The sequence below is a fragment of the Oncorhynchus kisutch genome, unplaced genomic scaffold, assembly GCF_002021735.2.
Source record: "Oncorhynchus kisutch isolate 150728-3 unplaced genomic scaffold, Okis_V2 Okis06b-Okis10b_hom, whole genome shotgun sequence".
Lineage (NCBI taxonomy): Eukaryota > Metazoa > Chordata > Actinopteri > Salmoniformes > Salmonidae > Oncorhynchus > Oncorhynchus kisutch.
In genome coordinates, this window is record NW_022261983.1 from 13,348,416 (window position 1) to 13,367,922 (window position 19,507).

The 19,507-nt window shown below is 52.4% G+C and overlaps 1 protein-coding gene across 9 annotated transcripts in view; it reads left to right on the forward strand.

Annotated features, from left to right (window-relative positions):
* LOC116360007 (hepatocyte growth factor-regulated tyrosine kinase substrate-like) overlaps positions 1-19,507 on the forward strand; it is a 31,759-nt gene that overhangs the window by 1,807 nt on the left and 10,445 nt on the right. For 2 of the 9 annotated variants that reach the window (XM_031814414.1, XM_031814413.1), the window contains exons 3-15: positions 133-208; positions 3,181-3,273; positions 7,327-7,444; positions 7,730-7,782; positions 7,899-7,967; positions 11,008-11,132; positions 12,172-12,322; positions 13,593-13,691; positions 13,775-13,870; positions 14,792-14,830; positions 16,208-16,402; positions 17,033-17,246; positions 17,805-17,977. In XM_031814414.1, the coding sequence (XP_031670274.1) occupies positions 133-208; positions 3,181-3,273; positions 7,327-7,444; positions 7,730-7,782; positions 7,899-7,967; positions 11,008-11,132; positions 12,172-12,322; positions 13,593-13,691; positions 13,775-13,870; positions 14,792-14,830; positions 16,208-16,402; positions 17,033-17,246; positions 17,805-17,977 (1,501 nt within the window). The remainder of the gene's footprint in view (positions 1-132; positions 209-3,180; positions 3,274-7,326; positions 7,445-7,729; positions 7,783-7,898; positions 7,968-11,007; positions 11,133-12,171; positions 12,323-13,592; positions 13,692-13,774; positions 13,871-14,791; positions 14,831-16,207; positions 16,403-17,032; positions 17,247-17,804; positions 17,978-19,507) is intronic. The other 7 variants (XM_031814418.1, XM_031814417.1, XM_031814420.1 and 4 more) reach the window with 5 other exon arrangements.

Genomic DNA, 19,507 nt, shown 5'->3' on the forward strand with positions numbered 1-19,507 from the left:
TAAGTGTTTCCATGATGAGGCCTAGGAAGGAAGGAAGGAAGGAACCATTTGAAAAATAATTGGAACTAGCCCCATGTTTCTCCACACGATAGAAGTGTGTCTGGTCTGATCAACGTCTTTTTCTTCCTGCAGGGCGAAGTATGCCATCGGAGCCATTAAGAAGAAGCTAATGGATAAGAACCCGCATGTGGCCCTTTATGGTCTTGAGGTGGGTTACGAGACTGACCAATGCTGCGTGGATCTACGCTGAACCACTCCCACTTGTAACGACACAATCATAACCTTCTAGTGCTGCTTTACAGGACGGCTCATCAATTATTCACATTGGGCCATATTCAGATGTTTTGAATAATGAATGCGTTAAGGAAATTATATCCAGATATATATATATACGCCTCCATCACACCGACAGATCTATACGCCTCCATCACACCGACAGATCTATACGCCTCCATCACACCGACAGATCTATACGCCTCCATCACACCGACAGATCTATACGCCTCCATCACACCGACAGATCTATACGCCTCCATCACACGACAGATCTATACGCCTCCATCACACCGACAGATCTATACGCCTCCATCACACGACAGATCTATACGCCTCCATCTCGACAGATCTATACGCCTCCATCACACCGACAGATCTATACGCCTCCATCACACGACAGATCTATACGCCTCCATCACACGACAGATCTATACGCCTCCATCACACCGACAGATCTATACGCCTCCATCACACCGACAGATCTATACCCCTCCATCACACCGACAGATCTATACGCCTCCATCACACCGACAGATTCTATACGCCTCCATCACACCGACAGATCTATACGCCTCCATCACACGACAGATCTATACGCCTCCATCACACCGACAGATCTATACGCCTCCATCACACGACAGATCTATACGCCTCCATCACACCGACAGATCTATACGCCTCCATCACACCGACAGATCTATACGCCTCCATCACACCGACAGATCTATACGCCTCCATCACACGACAGATCTATACGCCTCCATCACACCGACAGATCTATACGCCTCCATCACACCGACAGATCTATACGCCTCCATCACACCGACAGATCTATACGCCTCCATCACACCGACAGATCTATACGCCTCCATCACACCGACAGATCTATACGCCTCCATCACACCGACAGATCTATACGCCTCCATCACACCGACAGATCTATACGCCTCCATCACACCGACAGATCTATACGCCTCCATCACACCGACAGATCTATACGCCTCCATCACACCGACAGATCTATACGCCTCCATCACACCGACAGATCTATACGCCTCCATCACACCGACAGATCTATACGCCTCCATCACACCGACAGATCTATACGCCTCCATCACACCGACAGATCTATACGCCTCCATCACACCGACAGATCTATACGCCTCCATCACACCGACAGATCTATACGCCTCCATCACACCGACAGATCTATACGCCTCCATCACACCGACAGATCTATACGCCTCCATCACACGACAGATCTATACGCCTCCATCACACCGACAGATCTATACGCCTCCATCACACCGACAGATCTATACGCCTCCATCAACAACACCGACAGATCTATACGCCTCCATCACACCGACAGATGCTCCATCACACCGACAGATATTCTACGCCTCATCACACCGACAGATCTATACGCCTCCATCACACCGACAGATCTATACGCCTCCATCACACCGACAGATCTATACGCCTCCATCCACACCGACAGATCTATACGCCTCCATCACACCGACAGATCTATACGCCTCCATCACACCGACAGATCTATACGCCTCCATCACACCGACAGATCTATACGCCTCCATCACACGACAGATCTATACGCCTCCATCACACGACAGATCTATACGCCTCCATCACACGACAGATCTATACGCCTCCATCACACCGACAGATCTATACGCCTCCATCACACCGACAGATCTATACGCCTCCATCACACCGACAGATCTATACGCCTCCATCACACCGACAGATCTATACGCCTCCATCACACACGACAGATCTATACGCCTCCATCACACCGACAGATCTATACGCCTCCATCACACCGACAAGATCTATACGCCTCCATCACACCGACAGATCTATACGCCTCCATCACACGACAGATCTATACGCCTCCATCACACGACAGATCTATACGCCTCCATCACACCGACAGATCTATACGCCTCCATCACACGACAGATCTATACGCCTCCATCACACCGACAGATCTATACGCCTCCATCACACCGACAGATCTATACGCCTCCATCACACCGACAGATCTATACGCCTCCATCACACCGACAGATCTATACGCCTCCATCACACCGACAGATCTATACGCCTCCATCACACCGACAGATCTATACGCCTCCATCACACCGACAGAATCTATACGGCCTCCATCACACCGACAGATCATACGCTCCATCACACCGACAGATCTATACGCCTCCATCCACCGACAGATTCTATACGCCTCCATCACACCGACAGATCTATACGCCTCATCCACACCCGCCTCCATCACACCGACAGATCTATACGCCTCCATCACACCGACAGATCTATACGCCTCCATCACACCGACAGCGTGATTCCATTTGGATACACCAGAGGTACGTTAGTTTCCAGTGGAACGCTGTGTTTGCCTTGCAGCGCTGCAGAGGCAGTGTGTTCTGTGTGATGTACAGGTTGGATTTATCAAACGTAAGCATCAAACTGTATGTGTCGACGGCTCGACAGAAATGGTAGCAGAAGGTGAATGTTGAACTTCAGTTGCCCACATATTTTAAAATTTATTTTACCTTTATTTAACCAGGCAAGTCAGTTAAGAACAAATTCTTATTTTCAATGACGGCCTGGGAACAGTGGGTTAACTGCCTGTTCAGGGGCAGAACGACAGATTTGTACCTTGTCAGCTCGGGGATTTGAACTTGCAACCTTCCGGTTACTAGTCCAACGCTCTAACCACTAGGCTACCCAGATGATGCTGCGTAACATTTTGCGTAATGATGCTGTCGGTGTAACCACGGTGACAGGCTAGTTCCATAGTGAAAGGTCTGACGTGAGGCGTAATCAGAAGAATTGGGCCTCTGTGTTGTTTCTTCCCCCTGTCAGGTGTTGGAGTCAGTAGTGAAGAACTGTGGTCAGACGGTCCATGATGAGGTGGCCTGTAAAACCACCATGGAGGAGCTGAAGGATCTACTGAAGGTGACCCTGTCTTGATTCAGCCCCTCTACACCTCTTTCAGCCCCTCTTTGCCCCCTCTACACCCCTTTCACCCCCTCTACACCTCCTTCAGCCCCTCTACCCCTCCTTCACCCCCTCTACACCTCCTTCAGCCCCTCTACCCCTCCTTCACCCCCTCTACACCTCCTTCAGCCCCTCTACCCCTCCTTCAGCCCTCTACCCCTCCTTCAGCCCCTCTACCCCTCCTTCAGCCCCTCTACACCTCCTTCAGCCCCTCTACACCTCCTTCAGCCCCTCTACACCTCCTTCAGCCCCCTCTACACCTCCTTCAGCCCCTCTACACCTCCTTCAGCCCCTCTACACCTCCTTCAGCCCCTCTACCCCTCCTTCAGCCCTCTACCAACCCCTTCAGCCCCTCTAACCCCCCTTCAGCCCCTCTACCCCTCCTTCACCCCCTCTACATCCCCTTCACCCCCTCTACAACACCCCTTCTACACCTCCTCCACCCCCTCTACACCTTCCATTCACCCCCTCTACAACACCCCTTCTACACCTCCTCCACCCCTCTACACCTTCCATTCACCCCTCTACAACACCCCTTCTACACCTCCTCCACCCCTTCTACACCTCCCTTTCACCCCTGTCATGCACCATCTTTCTTAGCATCATAGCAGAGGGATACTCTTAATGATCGGCTATGAAAAGCCAACTGACATTTACTCCTGAGGTGCTGACTTGCTGCACCCTCGACAACTACTGTGATTATTATTATTGGACCATGCTGGTCATTTATGAACATTTGAACATCTTGGCCATGTTCTGTTATAAGAGGACTGGCCACCCCCCGCATAGCCTGGTTCCTCTCTAGGTTTCTTCCTAGGTATTGGCCTTTCTAGGGAGTTTTTCCTAGCCACCGTGCTTCTACACCTGCATTGCTTGCTGTTTGGGGTTTTAGGCTGGGTTTCTGTACAGCACTTTGAGATATCAGCTGATGTACGAAGGGCTATATAAATACATTTGATTTGAATTGATTTACTCTAGAGTGGACTAGTCTGCTGTGGTCTTCTACAGGCCTACATCCCATCAATCTCCTCCTTGTTGTATAGGAGTGTTACTCTAGAGTGGACTGGTCTGCTGTGGTCTTCTACAGGCCTACATCCCATCAGTCTCCTCCTTGTTGTATAGGAGTGTTACTCTAGAGTGGACTGGTCTGCTGTGGTCTTCTACAGGCCTACATCCCATCAATCTCCTTGTTGTATAGGAGTGTTACTCTAGAGTGGACTGGTCTGCTGTGGTCTTCTACAGGCCTACATCCCATCAATCTCCTTGTTGTATAGGAGTGTTACTCTAGAGTGGACTGGTCTGCTGTGGTCTTCTACAGGCCTACATCCCATCAATCTCCTCCTTGGGTTACTTCCATTCAGACAGCTCTCATAGGGCCAGTTAAGTTTGTGGTGAGCCAAGAGGATGAAGGGACAGGAACCGTTATGTTTGTGGTGAGCCAAGAGGATGAAGGGACAGGAACAGGTATGTTTGTGGTGAGCCAAGAGGATGAAGGGACAGGAACAGGTATGTTTGTGGTGAGCCAAGAGGATGAAGGGACAGGAACAGGTATGTTTGTGATGAGAGAAGAGATTGAAGGGACAGGAATCAAACTACACATTAGAATAATACAAGCATGTTAGCATTTCAATTTCAATTTAGGTCAGAAAAGGAATGTCTTGGTTTTATGTCGACTGTCAGTTTTACAAGATCCAACTTATTGTGATCTCAGTGTAGAAACTGGGAGTGTTGGGCTGTAGCACTGAAGTACTAATCCAATCACGTGAGGGTTTCTTCTGGACGGACGGGGGGGGGGGTTCTCCCTCGACACTGATCTTGGGTCAGTTTTGCCCTCCCCCCGCCCCACTAATGGTTAAGGTTTGGAGTGGGGGAGGGGAAACTGACCCTAGATCTGAACCTAGAGGAAACTTCAGCCCAGAGGGCTCCTTGTGGAAGGAATGCCCTCTTTCTCTGGAGCTCTTGTGGTTGAGTTGGGTAAAGGAGGGAAGCTAAGACTAGGCTGTGACCCAGTCAGCTGACATGGGCTTGCCTCCCAAATTACACCCTGTTCCCTAGTGCGCTACTTTTGACCAGGGCCCACATAGGACTCTGGTATAAAGTAGTGCACTATGTAGGGAATAGTGTGCCGTTTGGGACGTAAACCATGGCGATCACAGCACACCAGAACGGCTGTAATAACACAGCAGACACCTCTCCCTCTGCTCTGATTTCTCCACCGTGTCTAGATGGCAGATGTATTCATGGTCCCTCTACTACTGAAATCGGCTTCATGGCCAGCTACAGTTTGTACTAGTTTTTACACACACAGTGTGATCTGTCTGGGGGATATGTCTGAGCCTTGTGCTGCACACTCCAATCCTTATGACCTTTTCACCCTGCGTCTTAGCCTCATAATCACCCACGGGTGCTGTAGTGAACTGCAGACCTGGGTTCAAATAGGGTTCGAAGTCTTCCAAATATTTCTGGTGTTTTACTTAAACCTGTCTGGAGTGCCAGAATCTGCAGGGTTTGCCGTTTTCAGACTATTCTATTGGTTGCATTTCTCCAGGTGAGCGAAATCAAGCCTTGATCAAGTCTTTAAAATGATTTTCAAATAGTATTTGAACCCAACCTGGGAGCTGGCCAGAGGTCATTCAGTTTTCCACATAGAAATGTAGCCTAATGAGTGTAGTTGACACGATTCCTTACAGGACTGTCAATTGTATGTTCTACACAATGCATTTCTATCTGCAATGTTCAGAACAAGATAGATATTTTATGAATAAAACTGAAATCTGTCTATTTTTTAACCTTTAACCTTTATTTAACCAGGCAAGTCAGTTAAGAACAAATTCTTATTTTCAATGAAAGCCTAGAGGCAGAACGACAGATTTGTACCTTGTCAACTCGGGGATTCGAACTCACAACCTTTCGGTTACTTGTCCAACGCTCTAACCACTAGGCTACGCTGCCGCCCCTATTCTACCTGACAGTTATATCTGTTCTACACCACGCATATCTATCTGATTGTGAATGGTATGTTAAGGGTGCACCCTCTTGAACAGTTCATTTGGATACACTATACAGCATGACATTGCAGTCTTTTGATTGGCTCCCCACCCTTGTCAGGTGACCTTCTGTTGACTTCCTGATGGTGGTGTCATAGCTTGGTCACACGCTGATTCAGGTCAGACCGACTGAGGGACTTCCCAGCACAAGTCTCTACTCTCTGTGAGAGAACACAGCAAGACAACACTCTGAACATGTAGTCTCTGAAGTGACGTCTGGAATGGGATTATTTAGGGGGGAAAGGACTGAAGGAAACCTTTAAGTTTGAAGTATTTCTCTAGAGAATTGTTGTTCTGGTAAAACAAGTCTCTCTACCTAGGTTAGAACCTTGTTTCAGTCTAGGTGTAGAACCTTGTTTCAGTCTAGGTTAGAACCTTGTTTCAGTCTAGGTTAGAACCTTGTTTCAGTCTAGGTGTAGAACCTTGTTTCAGTCTAGGTGTAGAACCTTGTTTCAGTCTAGGTGTAGAACCTTGTTTCAGTCTAGGTGTATTCATATCATATTATTATAGTATAGCCTAGTATTATCAGTCTAGGTGTATTCATATCATATTATTATAGTATAGCCTAGTATTATCAGTCTAGGTGTATTCATATCATATTATTATAGTATAGCCTCGTATTGTCTTCTATTCTGGAAGAAGGAAGTGTTGTGTTTGTCAGGCGACTGAGGTGCCCAGTTTTTTGTGTTTTTAAATGCAGTTTATCTGTCTATAAAAGTTGTTCTTGTGAAGTTGTACATAACCACTCACTGAGTACTACAGTGTATCTGTGACTAACTCAGTGAGTGGTGATGTACTACAGTGTATCTGTGACTAACTCAGTGAGTGGTGATGTACTACAGTGTATCTGTGACTAACTCAGTGGTGATGTACTACAGTGTATCTGTGACTAACTCAGTGGTGATGTACTACAGTGTATCTGTGACTAACTCAGTGAGTGGTGATGTTTTGCCTCTTGAAACAGACGGAGCCCAACGTGAGGAATAAGATCCTCTACCTGATCCAGGCCTGGGCCCACGCCTTCCGCAACGAGCCCAAATACAAGGTGGTTCAGGACACGTACCAGATCATGAAGGTGGAGGGTAAGTCAGATCCCAGATCAGCCCCTAGCCCCCTAGACACTCCTGAAGACCTGAGAAGATTGGCTCGGTGGAGGAAACATAGTGGCAGCTGTCATCCCTTTCTTCTCAGTTGTCCTCAGGTTTTCCATAGGGTCTGGAGGTTGGCTATGATCTGGGATTCAGACACACAGTCACTAACACACAGTAAAACAGAATAGAGTAGTGTCACAGTAAATATTGATCTTGTATTTAAAAAAAAAGCTTTATCCTGTATTGTTGGACATCTTGTATCTCCTGTTGTTCCAGGTCACGTGTTTCCAGAGTTCAAGGAGAGTGACGCCATGTTTGCTGCAGAGAGAGTAAGAGTCTTCCTCTCACTGATGTTGTTCTGGTTCGATACATCCTTACTACTGAATGTTCTCAGCTTGTTAGGAGGACCTCTAATGTCTCTCTCTATCTCTCTCTGTGTGTCCAGGCTCCAGATTGGGTGGATGCGGAGGAGTGTCATCGCTGCCGGGTGCAGTTTGGAGTGATGACTAGAAAGGTAAGGTAGCATGGCAGACTGGTGGAATGACAGACTGGCGGAATGGCGGACTGGCAGGAGGACGGACTGGCGGAATGGCAGACTGGCAGGAGGACGGAATGGCAGACTGGCGGGAGGGGGGGACGGACTGGCGGGAGGGAGGGAGGGAGGAAGGACTGGCGGGAGGGAGAGAGAGAGAGAGGGAGGACGGACTGGCAGGAGGGAGGGAGGACTGGCGGGAGGGAGGGAGGACTGGCGGGAGGGAGGGAGGACTGGCGGGAGGGAGGACGGACTGGCGGGAGGGAGGACGGACTGGCGGGAGGGAGGACGGACTGGCGGGAGGGAGGACGGACTGGCGGGAGGGAGGACGGACTGGCGGGAGGGAGGACGGACTGGCGGGAGGGAGGACGGACTGGCGGGAGGGAGGACGGACTGGCGGGAGGGAGGACGGACTGGCGGGAGGGAGGACGGACTGGCGGGAGGGAGGACGGACTGGCGGGAGGGAGGACGGACTGGCGGGAGGGAGGACGGACTGGAGGGAGGGAGGGCGGGAGGGAGGAGGGAGGGCGGGAGGGAGGACGGACTGGCGGGAGGGAGGACGGACTGGAGGGAGGGAGGGAGGGACGGACTGGAGGGAGGGAGGGAGGGAGGGACGGACTGGAGGGAGGGAGGGATGGAGGGAGGGAGGAGGACGGACTGACTGGAGGGAGGGAGGGAGGACGGACTGGAGGGAGGGAGGGAGGGAGGACGGACTGGAGGGAGGGAGGGAGGGAGGACGGGAGGGAGGGAGGACGGACTGGCGGGAGGGAGGACGGACTGGCGGGAGGGAGGACGGACTGGCGGGAGGGAGGACGGACTGGCGGGAGGGAGGACGGACTGGCGGGAGGGAGGACGGACTGGCGGGAGGGAGGACGGACTGGCGGGAGGGAGGACGGACTGGAGGGAGGGAGGGCGGGAGGGAGGACGGACTGGCGGGAGGGAGGACGGACTGGAGGGAGGGAGGGAGGACGGACTGGAGGGAGGGAGGGAGGGAGGACGGACTGGAGGAGGGAGGGATGGAGGGAGGGAGGACGGACTGACTGGAGGGAGGGAGGGAGGGAGGGAGGACGGAACTGGAGGGAGGGAGGGAGGGAGGACGGACTGGAGGGAGGAGGGAGGGAGGACGGGAGGGAGGGAGGGAGGGAGGGGAGGAGGACGGACTGGAGGGAGGGAGGACGGACTGGCGGGAGGGAGGACGGACTGGCGGGAGGGAGGACGGAACTGGCGGGAGGGAGGACGGACTGGCGGGAGGGAGGACGGACTGGAGGGAGGGAGGGAGGGAGGACGGGAGGGAGGAGGACGGACTGGCGGGAGGGAGGACGGACTGGCGGGAGGGAGGACGGACTGGCGGGAGGGAGGACGGACTGGCGGGAGGGAGGACGGACTGGCGGGAGGGAGGACGGACTGGCGGGAGGGAGGACGGACTGGCGGGAGGGAGGACGGACTGGCGGGAGGGAGGACGGACTGGCGGGAGGGAGGACGGACTGGAGGGAGGGAGGGCGGGAGGGAGGACGGACTGGCGGGAGGGAGGACGGACTGGAGGGAGGGAGGGAGACGGACTGGAGGGAGGGAGGGAGGGAGGACGGACTGGAGGGAGGAGGGATGGAGGGAGGGAGGACGGACTGACTGGAGGAGGGAGGGAGGACGGACTGGAGGGAGGGAGGGAGGGAGGACGGACTGGAGGGAGGGAGGGAGGGAGGACGGGAGGGAGGGAGGACGGACTGGCGGGAGGAGGACGGACTGGCGGGAGGGAGGACGGAACTGGCGGGAGGGAGGACGGACTGGCGGGAGGGAGGACGGACTGGCGGGAGGGAGGACGGACTGGCGGGAGGGAGGACGGACTGGAGGGAGGGGAGGGCGGGAGGGAGGACGGACTGGCGGGAGGGAGGACGGACTGGAGGAGGGAGGAGGACGGACTGGAGGGAGGGAGGGAGGGAGGACGGACTGGAGGGAGGGAGGGATGGAGGGAGGGAGGACGGACTGACTGGAGGGAGGGAGGGAGGGAGGGAGGACGGGACTGGAGGGAGGGAGGGAGGGAGGACGGACTGGAGGGAGGGAGGGAGGAGGACTGGGAGGGAGGGAGGGAGGAGGGAGGACGGACTGGAGGGAGGGAGGACGGAACTGGCGGGAGGGAGGACGGACTGGCGGGAGGGAGGACGGACTGGCGGGAGGGAGGACGGACTGGCGGGAGGGAGGACGGACTGGCGGGAGGGAGGACGGACTGGAGGGAGGGAGGGCGGGAGGGAGGACGGACTGGCGGGAGGGAGGACGGACTGGAGGGAGGGAGGGAGGCGGACTGGAGGGAGGGAGGGAGGGAGGGAGGACGGACTGGAGGGAGGGAGGGATGGAGGGAGGGAGGACGGACTGACTGGAGGGAGGGAGGGAGGGAGGGAGGACGGACTGGAGGGAGGGAGGGAGGGAGGACGGACTGGAGGGAGGGAGGGAGGACGGACTGGAGGGAGGGAGGGAGGGAGGGAGGACGGACTGGAGGGAGGGAGGAGGACGGACTGGAGGGAGGACGGACTGGAGGGAGGGAGGGAGGACTGGAGGGAGGGAGGACGGACTGGAGGGAGGGAGGGAGGACGGACGGACTGGAGGGAGGGAGGGAGGGAGGACGGACTGGAGGGAGGGAGGGAGGACGGACTGGAGGGAGGGAGGGAGGACGGACTGGAGGGAGGGAGGACGGACTGGAGGGAGGGAGGGAGGGAGGGAGGGAGGACGGACTGGAGGGAGGGAGGGAGGACGGACTGGAGGGAGGAGGACGGACTGGAGGGAGGGAGGGAGGGAGGGAGGACGGACTGGAGGGAGGAGGACGGACTGGAGGGAGGGAGGGAGGACTGGCGGGAGGGAGGGAGGACTGGCGGGAGGGAGGGAGGACGGACTGGCGGCGGACTGGCGGGAGGGGAGGGAGGACGGACTGGCCGGAGGGGAGGGAGGACGGACTGGCGGGAGGGGAGGGAGGACGGACTGGCGGGAGGGGAGGGAGGACGGACTGTCTGACGTTCTCTCCCTCCTGTTACAGCACCACTGTAGAGCCTGTGGTCAGATCTTCTGTGGGAAGTGTTCCTCCAAGTACTCCACCATCCCCAAGTTTGGCATCGAGAAGGAAGTGCGTGTGTGTGAGCCCTGCCACGAGCTGCTCAACAAGTGAGTTAACGAGGGAGTTAGTGAGTCACCGAGAGTGTTAGTGAGTGACCGAGAGTGTTAGTGAGTGAACGAGAGAGTTAGTGAGTGACCGAGAGAGTTAGTGAGTGACCGAGAGTGTTAGTGAGTGACCGAGAGTGTTAGTGAGTGACCGAGAGTGTTAGTGAGTGACCGAGAGTGTTAGTGAGTGACCGAGAGTGTTAGTGAGTGACCGAGAGTGTTAGTGAGTGACCGAGAGTGTTAGTGAGTGACCGAGAGTGTTAGTGAGTGACCGAGAGTGTTAGTGAGTGACCGAGAGTGTTAGTGAGTGACCGAGAGTGTTAGTGAGTGACCGAGAGTGTTAGTGAGTGACCGAGAGAGTTAGTGAGAGTTAGTGAGTGAACGAGAGTGTTAGTGAGTTACCGAGAGTGTTAGTGAGTTACCGAGAGTGTTAGTGAGTGACCGAGAGTGTTAGTGAGTGACCGAGAGTGTTAGTGAGTGACCGAGAGTGTTAGTGAGTGACCGAGAGTGTTAGTGAGTGACCGAGAGAGTTAGTGAGTGAACGAGAGAGTTAGTGAGTGAACGAGAGAGTTAGTGAGTGAACGAGAGAGTTAGTGAGTGAACGAGAGAGTTAGTGAGTGAACGAAAGAGTTAGTGAGTGAACGAGAGTGTTAGTGAGTGAACGAGAGTTATCGGGCTAGAGAGAGAGAGTTATCGGGCTAGAGAGAGGGAGAGAGAGAGAGTGTCTCAGTCAAAACCACCCTCAATTCCATTTCATCAGCCTGTATATTTAAAATGTCCCACTTCAGCCTTCATAGAGCATTTCATCAGCCTGTAGAAGTTGATGTTCTAGTGGTATAATTTCATGTGGTGGGTAGGTACAGAAAACGAATGATCTGTATGGATACCTGTGATCTTCTACTGTAAATACCATTCTGCTGCTCAGTTCCCAGTCGGTTTCCTGTTTCCATCCATCCAGGTTATTGTCCATGTCCAACAACCTCTGACTCACCAAGTTGTGTGTCTGACCCCTGACCTCCCTTCTGACCCCTCTCCTCACCAGCCACCCTTCCCTCTCTCCCCCGCCTAGGAAAGCTGAAGGGGGTAAACCGGTCGGGACATCCACGTCCGTGACCCCAGGCCCGGCAGAGCTGCCCCCAGAGTACCTGACCAGCCCCCTGTCCCAGCAGTCTCAGGTAGTGGTCCAGGAAACAGTAAGTGAATGTATGGCCTAAGAGATGACCCCCCCCCTGGTGGTGATAGCCATGGTCAAGGTTTCTACGTCCCAAATGGCACCCCTATTCCCTACATAGTGCACTACTTTGGGCTGTGACCACCAGAGCTCTATGGTAGTGCACTACTTTGGGCTGTGACCACCAGAGCTCTATGGTAGTGCACTACTTTGGGCTGTGACCACCAGAGCTCTATGGTAGTGCACTACTTTGGGCTGTGACCACCAGAGCTCTATGGTAGTGCACTACTTTGGGCTGTGACCACCAGAGCTCTATGGTAGTGCACTACTTTGGGCTGTGACCACCAGAGCTCTATGGTAGTGCACTACTTTGGGCTGTGACCACCAGAGCTCTATGGTAGTGCACTACATAGGGAGTAGGGTTTCATTTCAAGTGCAGACCCAGACAGTCTCATCCTCCCCCAATAGAGACGATGTATGGGGATCAGTTTAACATGCCATAAACTACAACGTGGGAGTTGTAGTTCGATGAGCCTTTTTGGGGGCGCGGGGTTGTAGTTTGACGTGGTAAAATGATTCCCAATGATCACCAATCATCTCCCTCCCCCATTCGAACACACAGAAAACAAGTCTTTGTTATTAGATTCTTATCAGGCCCAGCTGCTGTCTCCCGTTTCTCCTAACTCTCCCTCCCCCCTTGACCGCGGTGGGGTTCCAGGTTGTCTGGGGTTCCAGGTTGTCTGGGGTTCCAGGTTGTCTGGGGTTCCAGGTTGTCTGTGTTTGCAGTGAGGCTGCTCCTCAATTCATGCCCCTTGGTTGGAGAGCGAGGCGGCAGCAGTGTTCCCTCTGATGATCAGATCTCACAACGTCTGTCGGACTGTTTTCAAGTTAACCATCAATCCTGGAACTGCAACAATATGATAAAAAGTAATATTCTGAGAAGTGAAACACAACTGCATTGAAGACCACCTGGAACGCAGCCATTGGCTTATTACCCAATGCCCACCCTGCTTTACCTTCCCTGGTGTTTCTCCTCTAACCTTCCCCTCCCTGGTCCTCTCTCCTCCCTGGCCCTTTCCCCTGGGGGCCTCCCTGGTCCTCTCTCCTCCCTGGCCCTTTCCCCTGGGGGTCTCCCTGGTCCTCTCTCCTTCCTGGCCCTTTCCCCTGGGGGTCTCCCTGGTCCTCTCTCCTCCCTGGCCCTTTCCCGTGTGGGCCTTCCTGTTCCTCCCTGGCCCTCTCCCCTCCGGGCCTCCCTCCCCTGTGGGTCTCATCTCTCTTCCCTGTCTCACCAGGTGCCCCCCAAACGGGACGAGGCGGCCCTGCAGGAGGAGGAGGAGCTTCAGCTGGCCATCGCCCTATCACAGAGCGAGGCTGAGGAGAAGGAGAGGATGGTGGGTAGTGCTGTATATAAATCATGGGACTGTAGCTCCACAGTGGGAATGGAAAGACACTGATACATGTTGTGTGTCTACAGAGACAGAAGAACTCGTACGGGGTCTACCCCAAAGCTGACCCCGCCCCAGTCACCTCCTCAGCCCCGCCCGTCAACTCACTCTACTCCTCTCCTGTGGTAAGACTTACTCTCATCCACTCCCTCCATTCTCTCTCTCTCTATAGATGTACTCTGTGTTCACACCATCCTCTCTCTCTATAGATGTACTCTGTGTTCACACCATCCTCTCTCTCTAGATGTACTGTGTTCACACCATCCTCTCTCTCTCTCTCTAGATGTACTCTGTGTTCACACCATCCTCTCTCTCTCTCTAGATGTACTCTGTGTTCACACCATCCCCCCTCTCTCTATAGATGTACTCTGTGTTCACACCATCCTCTCTCTCTAGATGTACTCTGTGTCACACCATCCTCTCTCTATAGATGTACTCTGTGTTCACACCATCCTCTCTCTCTAGATGTACTCTGTGTTCACACCATCCTCTCTCTCTCTATAGATGTACTCTGTGTTCACACCATCCTCTCTCTCTAGATGTACTCTGTGTTCACACCATCCTCTCTCTCTCTATAGATGTACTCTGTGTTCACACCATCCTCTCTCTCTAGATGTACTCTGTGTTCACACCATCCTCTCTCTCTAGATGTACTCTGTTTTCTTCTCTAACTGGTACATTATGACGATTTTATCTAAATATTTCTTTAGACCCCTAAGTCATCTTTTACAATAACCACCTAGTTGGTCAAGAGGTGAATGAGACATGTACTCTGTCTGTATGTGTTGTTATGGTAACGTGTATATTCAAGTACCACTATACACCTGTAAATACTATGCCGGGGGCCTATACACCTGTAATTACTATGCCGGGGGCCTATACACCTGTAATTACTATGACGGGGGCCTATACACCTGTAATTACTATGCCGGGGGCCCATGCACCTGTAATTACTATGCCGGGGGCCCATGCACCTGTAATTACTATGCATGGACTTAACCATGTATGGGCTCTGTTGTGATGTATAATGTGCGTGTTCTCCACAGAACTCCTCTGCTCCCTCAGCTGAAGATGTCGACCCTGAGGTAAGACACATGTCAACTCTGACACTCTTGAGCTGTCCCTGTGCTGTCTACTGAGCTGTCTCTGAGCTGTCTCTGTGCTGTTTCTGAGCTGTCTCTGAGCTGTCTCTGAGCTGTCTACTGAGCTGTCTACTGAGCTGTCTACTGAGCTGTCTCTGAGCTGTCTCTGTGCTGTCTACTGAGCTGTCTACTGAGTTGTCTACTGAGCTGTCTTCTGAGCTGTCTTCTGTGCTGTCTACTGAGTTGTCTTCTGAGCTGTCTACTGAGCTGTCTACTGAGCTGTCTACTGAGCTGTCTACTGAGTTGTCTCTGTGCTGTCTCTGTGCTGTCTCTGTGCTGTCTACTGAGCTGTCTACTGAGCTGTCTTCTGAGCTGTCTTCTGTGCTGTACTGAGTTGTCTTCTGAGCTGTCTACTGAGCTGTCTTCTGAGCTGTCTACTGAGCTGTCTACTGAGCTGTCTACTGAACTGTCTTCTGAGCTGTCTACTGAGCTGTCTTCTGAGCTGTCTTCTGAGCTGTCTACTGAGCTGTCTACTGAGCTGTCTTCTGAGTTGTCTTCTGAGTTGTCTTCTGAGTTGTCTTCTGAGTTGTCTTCTGAGCTGTCTTCTGAGTTGTCTTCTGAGTTGTCTTCTGAGTTGTCTACTGAGCTGTCTACTGAGCTGTCTACTGAGCTGTCTACTGAGCTGTCTACTGAGCTGTCTCTGTGCTGTCTCTGTGCTGTCTCTGTGCTGTCTCTGTGCTGTCTCTGTGCTGTCTCTGTGCTGTCTACTGTGCTGTCTCTGTGCTGTCTCTGAGCTGTCTCTGTGCTCTCTGTGCTGTCTCTGTGCTGTCTCTGTGCTGTCTCTGTGCTGTCTCTGTGCTGTCTACTGAGCTGTCTACTGAGCTGTCTACTGAGCTGTCTACTGAGCTGTCTACTGAGCTGTCTACTGAGCTGTCTACTGTGCTGTCTCTGTGCTGTCTCTGTGCTGTCTCTGTGCTGTCTCCTGAGCTGTCTCCTGAGCTGTCTCCTGTGCTGTCTCTGTGCTGTCTCTGTGCTGTCTCTGTGCTGTCTCTGTGCTGTCTCTGAGCTGTCTCTGTGCTGTCTCTGTGCTGTCTCTGTGCTGTCTCTGTGCTGTCTAGAATTAAACCTATGTCTCATTTGATACAGTTACATTTACAGCTCAGACTGCACTATAGTGTAAATGAACTATATACTGGGGTGAGTTTCCCAGAAACATAAAGGTGATTACTAGATCACTGGTTGTCCATTGCCCACCTATGGATGTATGATCTTACTGCTAAAGACGATCTTTATGTGTTTGGGAAACTGGTCCCAGGTCAGTATGTCTAGTCATGTTTTGGTTGAGAGGACATTCCTGAACTATAATGGTTTTCTCTCCAGCTGGCTCGATACCTGAACAGAACGTACTGGGAGAAGAAACAGGAAGAGGCACGTAAGAGTCCCACCCCATCTGCCCCTGCCCCCGTACCATTGGCTACTGAGCCCCTGCCAATCAGCCAGCCCCAGCCAGTGGAAACGGTCGCACCACTCCCAGCACAAGTCGTCATGGCCCCGCCTCCAGTCAACATAGTGGAGGTTAGTTGTACACTGCTGTGTTATGAGAGATGGAAGACAAACAGATTTTCTTATTTGTTCAGGTGAAAATTCATGCATAGCAGCAGAGATTGAAGTAGATTTAGATTAGAAATGACTACATGCTCTTTGTCATTAGCTGTTTGTTCCTGCTGATTGACTCCCTCCTTCCTCTTCCTCCCTTTCTCCTCTCGCCTTCCTCCCTTTCTCCTCTTCCTCCCTTTCTCCTCTCGCCTTCCTCCCTTTCTCCTCTCGCCTTCCTCCCTTTCTCCTCTCGCCTTCCTCCCTTTCTCCTCTCGCCTTCCTCCCTTTCTCCTCTCGCCTTCCTCCCTTTCTCCTCTCGCCTTCCTCCCTTTCTCCTCTTCCTCCCTTTCTCCTCTCCCCTTTCTCCTCTCCCCTTTCTCCCTTTCTCCTCTCCCCTTCCTCCCTTTCTCTTCTCCTCTTCCTCCCTTTCTCTTCTCCTCTTCCTCCCTTTCTCTTCTCCTCTTCCTCCCTTTCTCTTCTCCTCTTCCTCCCTTTCTCTTCTCCTCTTCCTCCCTTTCTCTTCTCCTCTTCCTCCCTTTCTCTTCTCCTCTTCCTCCCTTTCTCCTCTCCTCTTCCTCCCTTTCTCCTCTCTTCTTCCACCACCCCCAGCAGCAGTATCAGAACGGTGAGTCGGAGGAGAACCACGATGCGTTCCTGAAGGCTCTGCAGAACGCGGTCACCACCTTCCTGAACCGTATGAAGAGTAACCACATGCGCGGTCGCAGCATCACCAACGACAGCGCTGTGCTCTCCCTCTTCCAGTCCATCAACACCATGCACCCCCAGCTACTGGACATCCTCAATCAGCTGGACGAGAAGAGACGTGAGTTAGGGGGGAGATTTGGTTCTGTGGGGGGGACTTTGTTTCAGTGTTTGTTTATGTAAGAGAGATTCTCTGAAGCCGGGATTCAATCTGATCGTGCTTTGTCTGCAATGCATGTTTTAAAAACCATGTTCCCATGTTTGTGGAGACCACATTCACTGTAAACAATATGTCTCAATCAGGATTATCCTATAAATGGCATGTTCAATCCCGGCCTCACTCTTGCTCAAACCGTGAGCATGTCTGTCTGCTTGTTGGTTTACCATGTTTGTTGTCTTGGTCCTGTACAGTTTAACCACTGTCTAACTAAACATCTCCATGTCTGTCTGCTTGTTGGTTTATCATGTTTGTTGTCTTGGTCCTGTACAGTTTAACCACTAACTGAACATCTCCATGTCTGTCTGCTTGTTGGTTTATCATGTTTGTTGTTTTGGTCCTGTACAGTTTAACCACTAACTGAACATCTCCATGTCTGTCTGCTTGTTGGTTTACCATGTTTGTTGTCTTGGTCCTGTACAGTTTAACCACTAACTGAACATCTCCATGTCTGTCTGCCAGTGTACTACGAGGGTCTGCAGGACAAGCTGGCCCAGGTGCGTGACGCGAGAGCCGCCCTGAACGCCCTACGAGACGAACACAGAGAGAAGCTGCGTCGTGCTGCCGAGGAGGCGGAGAGACAGAGACAGATCCAGCTGGCCCAGAAACTAGAGATCATGAGACAGAAGAAACAGGTGACAGAACTGGGGAAAAACAGGACTGGGAGTCTGTTTAGGAGGGGTGCTATGTTATAGATAATAACAGGGCTGGGAGTCTGTTTAGGAGGGGTGCTATGTTATAGATTATAACAGGGCTGGGAGTCTGTTTAGGAGGGGTGCTATGTTATAGATTATAACAGGGCTGGGAGTCTGTTTAGGAGGGGTGCTATGTTATAGATTATAACAGGGCTGGGAGTCTGTTTAGGAGGGGTGCTATGTTATAGATAACAACAGGACTGGGAGTCTGTTTAGGAGGGGTGCTATGTTATAGATTATAACAGGTGACAGACTGGGGAACAACAGGACTGGGAGTCTGTTTAGGAGGGGTGCTATGTTATAGATAATAACAGGTGACAGACTGGGGAACAACAGGGCTGGGAGTCTGTTTAGGAGGGGTGCTATGTTATAGATAACAACAGGGCTGGGAGTCTGTTTAGGAGGGGTGCTATGTTATAGATAACAACAGGGCTGGGAGTCTGTTTAGGAGGGGTGCTATGTTATAGATAATAACAGGTGACAGACTGGGGAACAACAGGGCTGGGAGTCTGTTTAGATATATTGTGTAGAACAGATCAGCTGTAGTGTTTAAAGGCTAAGTGCAGTGAAAAACGTGATTTCCCTGTTATTCACGTGGTGAGGTATGGGTTGTTCTGCAGTAGGGGGTTAGTCACATGATGAGGTATGGGTTGTTCTGCAGTAGGGGGTTAGTCACATGATGAGGTATGGGTTGTTCTGCGGTAGGGGGTTAGTCACATGAGGTATGGGTTGTTCTGCGGTAGGGGGTTAGTCACATGATGAGGTATGGGTTGTTCTGCGGTAGGGGGTTAGTCACATGATGAGGTATGGGTTGTTCTGCGGTAGGGGGTTAGTCACATGATGAGGTATGGGTTGTTCTGCAGTAGGGGGTTAGTCACATGATGAGGTATGGGTTGTTCTGCGGTAGGGGGTTAGTCACATGATGAGGTATGGGTTGTTCTGCGGTAGGGGGTTAGTCACATGAGGTATGGGTTGTTATGTAGTAGGGGGTTAGTCACATGATGAGGTATGGGTTGTTCTGCAGTAGGGGGTTAGTCACATGATGAGGTATGGGTTGTTCTGTGGTAGGGGGTTAGTCACATGATGAGGTAGGGGTTGTTATGCAGTAGGGGTTGTTCTGTGGTAGGGGGTTAGTCACATGAGGTATGGGTTGTTCTGTGGTAGGGGGTTAGTCACATGATGAGGTATGGGTTGTTATCCAGTAGGGGGTTAGTCACATGATGAGGTATGGGTTGTTATCCAGTAGGGGTTGTTATCCAGTAGGGGGTTAGTCACATGATGAGGTATGGGTTGTTATGCAGTAGGGGTTGTTATCCAGTAGGGGGTTAGTCACATGATGAGGTATGGGTTGTTCTGCGGTAGGGGTTAGTCACATGATGAGGTATGGGTTGTTCTGTGGTAGGGGGTTAGTCACATGATGAGGTAGGGGTTGTTATGCAGTAGGGGTTGTTCTGTGGTAGGGGGTTAGTC